The 13,171-nt window shown below is 34.3% G+C and overlaps 1 protein-coding gene across 14 annotated transcripts in view; it reads left to right on the top strand.

The window, feature by feature from the left end:
* Positions 1-13,171, top strand: part of DGKB (diacylglycerol kinase beta) — a 713,599-nt gene that overhangs the window by 536,604 nt on the left and 163,824 nt on the right. The window contains exon 23 of one of the 14 annotated variants that reach the window (XM_042967539.1): positions 1,024-1,174. The exons of the other annotated variants lie outside the window; for them this stretch is intronic. Coding sequence (XP_042823473.1) covers positions 1,024-1,085 — 62 coding nt within the window. The 3' untranslated portion in view covers positions 1,086-1,174. Of the gene's footprint in view, positions 1-1,023; positions 1,175-13,171 lie in introns of those variants that run through there. 14 annotated transcript variants of the gene reach the window in all.

Here is a 13,171-nt window from a genome sequence, read left to right as displayed (position 1 = left end):
AATTTTCAATTTCGTGGTAATGTCTTGTGGGACAAGACAACTAATTCTCGTTGATAGATTTTATAGACAAAGATACTAAATTGGTAGTATTCTCATAATCGTGCTTCAGTAATTTTGTTCATTTCTTTGACTTTCCAGAATCTAATTAATACCATTGATGGCATTCAGATGGCCATCAGAAAGCATATTGGCTTGCTCAGTGTAGCAAAGACAGAATATGGAGAGGTTACAGGCTTATAGACCCAAGAAAAATAAATAAATATATTTAAAAAATAAGTAACACAGTAACATGTGAAGATGGTTGGTAGGCTTTATGGTGGTAGGAAATAGCTTTATCATTCCTTGTCTTCAGGTATCTGATTCAAGTTTCGGTACCTGGCAGTTACTTATGTTATATGGAATATGGTGACCATGAGGGTGACAAAGATTAACAGAGAAAATATTAGGTACTATTCTCTTGAAAGGAGTGCTTATTACAACCTGTCAATGACAAAAGCTTTTGAAGCCCCTTAAACATGTAGGTAATCCTAAAGAGGTAAATCCTGAAGAGTCATGTAATTTAGTACAAGCAAATATACGCCAAGTTAATATAAATGCTTCATACTCAGAGTTAATATTACTATATGAAAACATCGAGAAAAGTGTTTTTTTGGAGGAGACACATATAGAAGAAGTGACTAGGTTTGTACCATATGAATCATAAAATGAAGGGAATTAGATATAATTATTTCCATAGGGGTTGTTGACATTAATATTGTATCTATATTTAAATATAAGGTTAATATTCTAAGAAAATTAGTAAAAAATCTCCTACGTATTAAAATTAGTTCAAGGACCATACTAAGATCCGACTTAAAAATCTCTGCTTCTCTTTCTAGGGAAGCACTGAGTACATATATATTAGTAATATAATCCATATAATTTAAAAAATTTATATATATATAATATTTATAATAATTTCCAATATTTATGTGGTTACTACATACCAATACTTGACATGTCCTTTGCATGTTGATATTCCAGATAGAAATCTGAATTATTCTCAGTGTTTGGCTGCCAGCTACATTCACCTCTCAAGCTGTTAAAGTTTGTCAAACTCGTGACTGTGCTCGACCGGGACGAGTGTCTATACAACCCCTATTGCGCTGGCCTCCCTGGCCTCTGCTGGCCTCACTCTCGCCCCTCTGTATGCTTTTTATCAGGATACACACCTGAAATAAAGCACAGAAAAATCAGCCAGAAATACTGCCAGAGACTGTCATTGCCCATTAACTGTACAAGAACTTCTTTCTTCCCACTGTCTTCTTACTTACTGTTGTGGAACTATTAGGGCCAAGTTTTCTTAAGTTCGGGAAAGAAGAAACTACAAACCTGTAGGGTTTGTGACTTCAAATACATTTTTTTCTCACCACAAAGGGAAAAACAGTAGAAATCAGTGTTTCCGAAGGTCACTGTACGAGCAGTAACCAAAGTATGTTCATAACTGATTTGGCTCAACTTTTTTGTTCCCTCTCTTGAAACCCATGATGCTAAGTTGTTTGAGTTTAATCTTCAGACAAGAACAATTCCCTTATTAAAAATGACCTTATCAGCTGAATATTAAATAATATACTAACCTGTATTTCCTTTTTATTAACTTTATCTAGATTTTTTTTCCATTTTGATATATTTGACAACAAAATAGCTAGAAGTATTTCAAAATGCCTCTAAGATTTGATTGCAGATTTATTCTGCAATTTACAGTACAACAGTAAATGTACTCAGTACTCAAGAAGCGAAAGTTATTACTTAGTAGACCCTTTTTCTAAGTGGTACATATTTCTATCATTTGATTTTGTTTTTAGTATCTTGACACAAAAACAATAGTATTAAATGTTAGATCAATCGGTATTTTAAGTCTAAATATATTTTCAATTTCACATAAAATGATTATAAGTCTTGACTTTAGCTTGAAATATGAAAAATGTAATTCTAGTTGAAAACATTTCTTTAGCTCAGATCCAAGTTAATATTTTTTACTCTTAGAAAATATGTAAGTAAAGAACTAAAAAAAAAATTTGGTACTATAACTTCCTTTTTAGGAAATACCTTCTTGAAATATTAACAAACAACTTTTCTGATATGCCTCTGCAAAAAGTTTATAATTTAAACTAACTTTTAGTATATTGGAAGGATGTTTGTTTTCATAAAGTGTAAGAATGCTTTTGATGGGGACGGAGAGTAGAGGCAGCATACGTATCTAGATTCTTATAATAAAGAAAGATTATTTTATCTGATAGGAGGGTTTAAATTAAGAAAGAGTTTACTTATTTTTTCTTCACTTTGAAACTGTCATAAACCAAAGGTATGGGACCAGGTTTTAGAGCATTAAATCCTCATCTGTGTTATGCTGTCTCTGATCTGGGACTCCTGCACAATTAATTTGCTTGCAATCTTTGAGGACACTCACAGCATAGGATCAGAGTATCTTCAGTTAATAATTTCACTGGTTGGAAATTTTATGCTTGGTTTAATTCAAGTTGATCAAAATTATAAGTAATTCATTTAATTACATTATTGTTCCAGCAGAACATTTTAGAACAGTTGGATGCAATTCTGAAACATATTCACACTCATCCAACTCAGTAGATATTTTCTTTGTGGGTTTGTCTTTTGTGTTTTGTTTTTGGAAATATAAGTAAGCGTGTTAAGTATAGACACCATGGTCTTTAAGCAAAATTGTAAAGTAGGCCAAGTAGTTCTTCAGTGCTCCTACCCCTAATATTAACTCAGTCTTTCCCACTACTTTCAGTTACTGAGTTTATCTTTGCTTCCTTCTCTTCTGAAGTAAATCCAAGCCTCAGAAGGATGTCTAATAAATTCACTCACATTAATGTAGAAATGACTGATTGCAGATGAAAGTAGAGGTATTTGCATTTTAAAAGAAATAAAGGCCTTCAGCTAAACCATTATTTTTCAAACTTTGTTCCATTGAGTAATAACTGTAATTTTTCAGAGGTTCTGTGAAACCTTGGTTCAAACCAATTATTGCCATATTTTGGAAATATAAGAAAAAAAAAACTATAATGAAAACACGGTAAGGTGTGTTCTATAAAACATTTTATCATATTAATGACTCTAAAATCATTAAATTCTGCTACCACAAAATAACTTCCTCTCCTCCTCCTGTTTCTTATCCTCTTCTTCTTTCTCAGTAGATAGATAAAAAGACAGATATGCATATCTACACACACGCACACACACACACACGTACGCACACACACACACGTGTGTACGTGTGTGTGTGTGTATGCACAGATAAAAAGAGTAAAAACTGTGCCATTAATTGGGAAATCTGTAGTTTTGTAACGGTCACTTAAAAAAATTTATGTAATGGGCCATGTGGGTGGCTTGGTCAGCCGAGCGTCTGATTCTTGGTTTCAGCTCAGGTCATGATCCCAGGGCCATGGGATCAGGTCCTATGTCAGGCTCTGTGCTGAGCTTGGATACTGCTCGAGGTTCTTTCCCTCCCTCTGCCCCTCTCCCCGGCTCATGTGCTATCTCTCTCTTAATGTCTTTGTATATTTAATAGGATAATTGCACATAAGGGTACATTACCACCACAGTGTATATGATCACATTCAATTAAAAGGCCCACAAACTTCAGTACTTTTACTTGGCATAAGCAATAAACAGTACATAACAATCAATGGAAGTGAAAACAAAGTGATAATAATACTATTTTAAATGAAAATGGAAATGAATTTTTAGGAAGCATTTTTGTCATAAAGAAATTGCATTAAGTACATCACAAAAATACTAGGCTTGTAGTAGCTTAAACAGCAAGTGCGCTTTTATGAGAGATTTGTGGTATAAACATGCTCACAACTGCAACCAAAGAGCCTGCAATGAAATTGAAACAAAATTTCAGCTAAGTATGTGGAGTAAGATGAATTTGACTAACTGAAACTTCCAGTGAACATCTAAACCAAATAACAAGTAGCATCTTACAGTAATTTGTATTGACAAAGTTGAAAAACTGTGTTTTTTTGGATTGGGCACTGTTTGTTAATATTTTTTAAATATGTACGATACACTAGTATGTTTTTTTTGTAAATGATTTTAGCAATAATTCACTTCTTACTCTGCAAACAGAGTAAAAAACGACTAGGGTTGTTGGCAAACTCTGGCCTAGGGGCCAAATCAATCATACAGAATTTTTGCAAATGAAGTTTTACAGGAACACAGCCATGCCCTTTCAGTTGTATTCCTGCTATAATTGTTTATAATAGCTTTCGTGTTACAGCAGTATAGTTAAATAGTTGTTTCTTAAAGACTGGATGGCCACAAAGTTGAAAATATTTGTCTGGCCCTTACAGAAGTAAGGTTTAGAATATGGACTCCAGGTTTAGAATATGGACTCTCTGCCTTTTTCTACCAGCCATGTTCTTATATACCAGGCATGTTCACAGACTCTATTTTTTGTGCACATAAGTGAGATTGTACCATATACATTGTTCTGATACTTGCCTTTTTTTTTTTTTGATTATATATCTTAGGAATCATTCCATGGCAGAATATCATTTTATTCATTTATTTAAAAAAATTTTAATGTGTTTACTTATTTTTGAGACAGAGACAGAGACAGAGCATGAGCAGGGGAGGGGCAGAGAGAGAGGGAGACACAGAATCCGAAGTAGGCTCCAGGCTCTGAGCCATCAGCACAGAGCCTGACGTAGGGCTCAAACTCATGAAGACAGTGAGATCATGACCTGCGCTGAAGTCGGATGCTTAACCGATGGAGCCACCCAGGCGCCCCTCATTTTAATCATTTATATTTTGTGGTTACAAAGTAATCTATAATGTGAATATCTTATAAATTATTTATGCTTTCTTTTTTGTGTTTCAGTCAGTTATCTTCACCAGCATTTTACTTTGTAAGTCTTTATTTTAATTCCAGTTAGTTAATATATAGTGTTATATTAGTTTTAGGTACACATTGTAGTGATTCAACAGTTCCACACATCTCCTGGTACTCATCACAGCAGGTGCACTCCTTAATCCTCATCACCTACTTAACCCATCCCCCATGCACCCCCCTTCTAGTAACCATCAGTTTGTGCTCCATAGTTAAGAGTCTGTTTCTTAGTTTGTCTCTCTCTTTTTTTCCCCTTTGCTCATTTGTTTTTAGTTTCCACATATGTGTGTTATCTTATGGTATGTTTTTCTCTGACTAACCTATTTCACTTAGTGTTATAACCTCTCTAGCTCCATCCATGCCATTGCCAATAGCAAAATTTCCTCCTTTTTAGTGACTGAATAATATTGCATTTTCTCTATATATCACATTTTATTTATCCATTCATCAATCATTGGACACCTGGGCTGCTTCCATATCTTGGCTTTTGTAAATAACGCTGCTGTAATCATAGGGGTCCATGTATCCTAAAAAAACATCTTCCAAAGTATTTTTTAGCCAAACAGTGAGGACTTGTCAAGTAATGTGAGCAGTTTTCAGCTATGCTAATGGTCTTAGCTTTGAAGGTACAAGTCCAACTATTTCACTTCCCAGAAATGGTATAAGACCACCACGTGAGTTGCAAAACATTCCTAGCATTTACCGTCACATGCTGTTTGGTTCAGGATATTTTCAATGCCACACAACTGAAACAAAATGCAGAAATCAGTGAAAATAAGATGACTGTGATACTGCAACTGTTGATCAGAAAAAGTCCATTATTCTCATGGATTGACTATTCAAAGTGAACCTCTAAAATATATTTGTACAAATAAAATCTAAATTTTCTCTTCCATTTCCTGATCTTTAAAATGTTGCTTAATCTGAATAAAATTTAAAAAAAAAAAGGTTGACTGCTTGAAAAGGTTTGAAACCACTCAGCCAAAGTAATTCAAGCCAAAGAGTTTTAAACATTTGCCAGAAGCTACTGGAAACACTGTGGGGAGCCTCTGGGACTTCCTGCTTGAAACCTCATCAGCCAGGTGACTGTTCACCACACATGTGGATACAAGTATCCAGGTACCAGTCATATGGAAGTTTATTTAAAAAAAAATTAAATGTTTATTTATTATTGAAAGACAGAGAAAGAGCACGGCAGGGGCAGAGAGAGAGAGAGGGAGACACAGAACCCGAAGTAGGCTCTAGGCTCTGAGCTGTCAGCGCAGAGCCTAACACGAGCTTGAACTCACAAACTGCGATATCATGACCTGAGCCAAAGTCGGACGCCCAACCGACTGAGCCACCCAGGCACCCCCAGAAATTTATTTTATGAACTAATTGGCATGTGATATTATCCAAGAAATTTCCAGTGATTTCATTCCCATTCAACAATGCGGATTCTTTTATTTGGGCGGCATTTCCCAGAATTGCAGCATGCATTCCGCTGATGGAAAATCAAAATGGTTCAAGCTGTATGCAGATGGATATTTTAAAGTTTAGTAGTTTTTATATCTATTGTTATAGTTGTTTATGGTAAGGGATGCTGCTTTTTTTTTAACTTACAATTTTAACCTCAGTTTTATTCTTGAAGTAAATCTGTTTGAGCAAAAATAGGGTAAAAACCAAAACTGAATAATAATATAGGAGGTATTTGAGTAAGGCAAAGATTGTGAAGGTGGGACAAGAAAGACTGAAGTTTAGAAGTTACAGGTCTCCTCTCTTCCTGTCATTCACACAGCTCTAATTGTGAACACTTAGTGTAAACCTTCTCCCTCTTTTTCATCATCTTGCTTAAAGTTTACTATGTATCAGTCCCCCAAGAGTAAGCTCTTCTATGGACTTTACACCACATACACTCCCACCCCACCCTATGTGTGATGTGTGTGCTCTGTGCTAGGAAAGACTAAAACCCTGATTCTTCTTAGAAGCCAGAGAAGAGAGACCGACCGTGCACCTGACTATCAAGGAATCTCTCTATATCAGATGTCTTTATTATTTTGTTTTTGAAAACTCCCAGGAAGTAGGAAGAAGAAGAAATCAATCCAGACCAAACTGATCAAAGAGAATAAGCAAATTGGTATCTCTCAAAGCAGCAAAACTTGAATTTATTTTGCCTCTGAAGATAAATAAGATTATTGGCTCTTGTGTCTCCATCTTTAAAATGGGGATCGTAGGCTCTGAAAGAGTTGAGATTAATCTGTGTGTGCTGTGCATTGTATCGCCTGGGCAACTGCACAGGCATTTACATCGTAAGACCCTAATACTTTCTATGCCTTGTACAGGTTATACTTATCTGAAAGCTGATGGTAAGGACACCTGACATCCATTATTATCAGTTTTTCTAGACATTTCTGTGGGTTATTTGGGGTAATTTAGAAGGCAATGTTTTAAGTTGTCTAAATATAAACTGCAACATTCATTTTAGAACTGTAGATGATGTATTTGGCATTCAAACATCGGCAAGCAGAACAATTTCCAAGCATTTAAATCCAGTGATTAAATCAATTAAATTTAGAAACAAGAAAGGATTTTATGCTGCATTATTTTACCTGGATCTTAAAATTGTGGAAAAAAGATTATGGCATTTGAGATATTACATTTCACAAAAAACATATACTAATTCCATGATAATTTTATTCGTTGAAAATAGATCCAAACATTTGCTATCTAGTAACCTTTAAGGAGATGTCTCAAATGAGTTCCTAATTGTATATTTTTAAACTGCCTCCAGCAGTGGGTAATGTAAATAATATCACATATTTAGTAAAACTATCTAAATCTCAAAGTTTCTGTTTACCCCTGAATATTGAATCATACACCTAGATATCCTATATGATAGCTCTCTATATTTTTATGAAAGGCATGCTTTTAAAGTTTATAAAACAGTAATAAAAACTTAAGGAATATAAAACATATTTCTTACATTTAAAAGTAGAAATGTATTTTCACAATACAAGATTGGGTATTCTTATCTTTGACCTAGCCGTCCTATAAAAGCATATATATTATGAAGAAGCATTTATGAAATTTCTATTTGTCATGGCCCTATAAAAGTACAGAGAATGTGCTAGCCTCATAGAAATTTGGAAAACAAAAACCATAAATATGAGTAAATTATTATTTATGAACAATTGAAACATCAGTTGGCAGTCTTTCGAACTAGCATTATTGCCCTTTTCTCCCATGTTCAACAGTCAAATTTTCAAAATCTGACACACAGTATTCTAGAAACAAAGTCTGGCACATAGTATAATTCTGGGAATAAAATCTGACATGCACGATAGATAATTCTAGAACTTCTTATAGTAAAATGGTAAGTCCACGAAATCATTTTGATACAACAGATAAGTAATAATTTAAAGAGGGAAGCGGTATTTTCTAATACATAAATGAGATCATTACTATTAAGAGCTTATTCTTAAAAACAAACTGAAATAGGAAAATGGAGAAAATCCAAGTAACACAGAGGTAGGGAAAGGCAGAACAAGGAGTAATTTGCTTCAACACAATGAGTCTGGGAAAACTTGAAACAAATTAGATTTTTGTAGCAGTTGCATTTTGAAAAATATATGATCTGGCAATCAATCTAGTCAATGCAAAAGCAGAAGGAAAGGGATTTATTTGAGGGTTTGAATTAAAACTCAGCTGTTACCTTCTTGGACTTCTGAGGCAGAATACCTTCTTTATTTCCAGTTGTTCCCCTTCTACTTTTCCAGCTGTTGATTTTAATTGTGACTTCAGAGAAAGATGGAAAATATAAACGCTTTAATGGATCATTTTCTCTATGATGTTGGTGTCTAACATCAGTGATAAAACGACTACCTGACGTGTTTCTGTGACATAGTATTCAATCCTGAGTCTGTAGAAAACAATGGCAGGTCCTCCACCCAGGCTAAGGATGCATTATAAGTCTAAGTAAATTTAACTTATGCAGTGGTGAAAATATAAAATATATTTCCAAGTTAAATAAATATTGACTGATTATATAAGCCTCAACTAATTGAATAACACTTGTAGATCTTGGTTTCAAATCATAGTCACATAAAGCTCCCAAATATGAGATCATTCTTATAAGTTTCCTAAATGGAAAACTCTACTGTAATCTTGCCGTTTGAGGATGGTAATTTAAAGCTCATGTAATAGATGTGCCCTGGGAAGCTTAAAATAATTTTTCCTATAATCAAGATATGACAAGAAGTTAGGGAGGATTAAAAAAATAGTAAACATGAAAGAACTTTCAAAACGACATGAAACCAACTACAAAAATTGTTAAACATGAGTCCTAGTTCCTTTTTATTCTGTTGGTATTAAAAACTGTTCTCTCTTCCATCAAGATAGGAAATAATAACAAAGAAAGACTAATCTCCTTGAGGATGAAACTTCAATTGCACCATCTTGTGGAATGACGTCTTATTTAAAGATTTCAAGTCATACCAGGAGAGATATTAGACTTTTATTTCACCTCTCTTTCATTTATAAGTATTTTCTTCTAGTTACCTTAATGGATGTGAGGAAACCACAACAATCTATCACCTGATTCTGTTTGCAGTCATTTGTCTAACTACCAAAGGGTGCCATTGGGAGTCCATTAGGGAGCAAAGAGACTTCTTTTTTTTTTTTTTTAAGTTTATTTATTTATTTTTAGAGAGAGTGAGACAGAGACAGAGAGAGTAGAAAGAGAATCCCAAGCAGGCTCCGCACTATCAACACGAAGCCCAATGGGCCCTGGAACTCACGAACCATGAGATCATGACCTGAACCAAAGTCAAGAGTTGGATGCTTAACTAGCCACCCAGGTGCCCCAATACCTCTTTCTTGAAAAGAGTCAGATTCCACCACCTACTTAATTAGCTTTGAGCCATGTGAATTTGAGACAACCAAGGCAACCAACCACTAGAGTTCCATTGCCATGAATTTAGTTTTCATGAATAAGGTTTTTATTATATAGAAATAGTTAACATAGTAGTTTGTTGGACAGTATCCAGCCAACTGTTTGGAAATTGATAGAGATTCATATAGATCATCATTCCCTCCATTCTGGATAATTATTCTCCAGGCTTAATAAAAATAGTTCTATTGTTTTTTTTTTTTTCTTGGTAAACTGTAGATTTATAAATTCAGGGGTTTCTTGGTGTCTCTTTCAGGCAGCATCTGTTGGCTGCTATACAAGTACAACCATTAATCAGAGTAAGGTAAAGATTGAGGCCTCAATGTTGTAAGGTGACAGTCATTTGAAATAAGACTAAAAATCTCCGTGGATAAATATGACCAATTTAAATGAGCCCTAGGGAATTTTTTTAGAAAGTTCAAATGCCTGATGAATGCTGCACTGTTATTCTAATTATCCCGTAATATGGCATAAAATAACAATCTCATTTCATCCTTTTATTTACAAAGCTTCTCCCATTATCATTATATTTTACCTGTTCAGGCTCTGAAAGATTGCTCCTCGTTGAGAGATTCATTAAAAGAGAATAATTATATTATATTTCACAGATTGGCTGAAAGAAAATGTATCTTTGAACACTTCCATTTCCCTGAACAGTTGTTCATTTCAGGGTGGAAGACAGGTCTATTAAGTACCTTCTACCCTTTTTAAACATGTCAAAGCTAACCATTAATACTGAAATTAGTAATTTGGTTCTGATTTAATAAAATAATCTGCTGCTATTTGTAGAACTCAATTTCTGCGGTTGAGAAAACCATAGCATTTTCAACATAGTGAATAACAAAAAAATATTTAAGAATCTTTTTTCTGCATATTGATTTAAATTCATGTCTTTTCTGATAAAGTCCTTAGCATACTGACTTTTTCCCTACTGATGATGCTTGAGAATATGTATCTCTCCCTCCAAAAACTACATATGACATTTTCTTTCTAAGTCTGTGGCGTTCACATTTTCAGAGTATCTTGTTAGACAAAGAGTAAGGGAAAAAAAATGAACAAATACCAAAGAACATTTAGTTATTAAATTTCCTGCAAGAAAGGTTCATGGGATCTGTGATTCAATGTCTTTTCAAAATTAAAAAGAGAGTCATGTGCACAAAAATGTGACTTCAATAAAAAAAATAGATGACACAAGTCACTTCATATTTAAACATGTTGGTGCTGTGAAACTTTTAACTCTTAAATCTCTTTGGTAAATAATTAAGCAGTAACGAAATAATATATTAATCATTGATAGTTTTGCCAAGCTTTCTATAGTTGATTATAAGCACTTTCTTCCCTCGGAGCCCTTACATTATGCTGGTTTTTTTTTTTTTTTAAGTTTTTAAAGTTTTTTTATCTTGATAGCATAAGCAGGGTAGAGCACAGAGAGAGGGATGAGATAGAATCCCAGATAGGCTCCACTGTGTCAGTGCAGAGTCCATTGCAGGGTTTAAACCCACAAACCATGAGATTGTGACCTGAGCCAAAACGAAGAGTCGGATGCTTATCAGACTGAGCCACTCAGGTGCCCCACATTGTAGTATTTTTTTTTAACATTGCCCTGCCACTCCCTAGAATGGAAGTACCAAGATATTTAGTGTGCCAAGTGGGTAGCAAGGAAAGGAGTCAATTCATCTTTAACCCAGTATAAAAGTATAAAAAATGTTGTTTGATTTTTAAAAGATAGTAATTGTATCATATTGAAATAGCAATTTTAAATGTGTTGTAGGATTTGAGTAACTCCCAGAGATATGAAATGGTGTTACTAATATATGCTAACATATAAGCAGTGCTGTTTTGAGTCTGAGGTTTTGTACATTATTGTAGTTAGGTATTATTTCTAAATTCTTCATCAATATGTGTTCTGTCTTTTTATTAATGAAACCCATTTCTTCTAATTCTATAAGGTCTTTATCTTATTTGTCATGTTAAAATAGATTAGTTTAGATTTCTGTTGCATTTTTTGTTTTTTTCATTTTTGCTGTTTGGTTTCTGAATATTTTATATATCTTACCTTTGTAAACTTTTCATCCAAATGTTCATACAGCAGTCAGCAATTAACAAGGAAATATAACAGTTGATTTCATTCTTGAGGAAGGGAGTGACTATGGTAAGGTAGATTTATGGTACATCCTGAAATTTAACTTCTTTTGCAAGTCAAGAAACTATGCAGTTATCCAAAATATTGCAAACAAAAATTAAGTAAATGCATCAGTTTAGGCTTAAAAGTTGAATTAGCTGTGCAGTTAACAAAATGGGAGAAGATATTTGCAAATCAGATAAAGGGTTAGTAATCAAAATCTATAAAGAACTTACCAAATGCAACATCCCAAAACAAATAATCCAGTGACGAAATAGGCAAAAGACATGAATAGACACTTTTCCAAAGAAGACATCCAAATGGCTAAGAGACACATGAAAAGATGCTCAACATCACTCATCATCAGGGAAATACGAGTCAAAGCCACCATGAGATACCACCTCACACCTGTCAGAATGGCTAACATGAACAACTCAGGAAACAACAGATGTTGTCTAGGGTACAGAGAAAGGGGAACCTTTCTGCCCTGTTCCTGGAAATGCAAACTGGTACAGTTGCTCTGGAAAACAGTATGGAGACTCCTCAAACAATTAAAAATAGAACTACCCTATGACCCAGCACTTGCACTACTAGGAAGTTATCCAAAGGATGCAAAACTGCTAATTTGAAGTAGTACATGCACCCCAATGTTTATAGCAGCACTATCAGCAATAGCCAAATTATGGAAAGAGCCCAGATGCCCATCGATTGATAAAACGATAAAGAAGATGTAGTGTGTGTGTGTATATATGTATATATATATATATATATATATATATATATATATATGTGTGTGTGTATGTATATATATGTGTATATATATACATATATACACACACAATGGAATACTACTCTGTGACGAAAAAGAATGAAATCTTTCCATCTACAACAATATGGGTGGAACTGGGCTAAGCGAAATAGGTCACTTAGAAAAAGACACATATCATATAATTTCACTCGTATGTAGAATTTGAGGAACACAACAGATGAACACAGGGGAAGGGAAGGAAAAGTAATATTAAAGAAAAGAGAGAGGCAAACCATAGGAGACTCTTAAATATAGAGAACCAAAGGGTTGCCAGAGGGGAGTGTGTAGAGGGATGGGTTAAATGGGTGATGGGCATGAAGGCGGGAACTTACCAGGATGAGCACTGGTTGTCATATGTCAGAGATGAATCACTGGGTTCTATTCCTGAATCCAAGACTACACTGTATATTATCTAAC

The sequence above is a fragment of the Panthera tigris genome, chromosome A2, assembly GCF_018350195.1.
Source record: "Panthera tigris isolate Pti1 chromosome A2, P.tigris_Pti1_mat1.1, whole genome shotgun sequence".
Lineage (NCBI taxonomy): Eukaryota > Metazoa > Chordata > Mammalia > Carnivora > Felidae > Panthera > Panthera tigris.
This window is presented reverse-complemented; position numbering and strand designations above follow the sequence as displayed.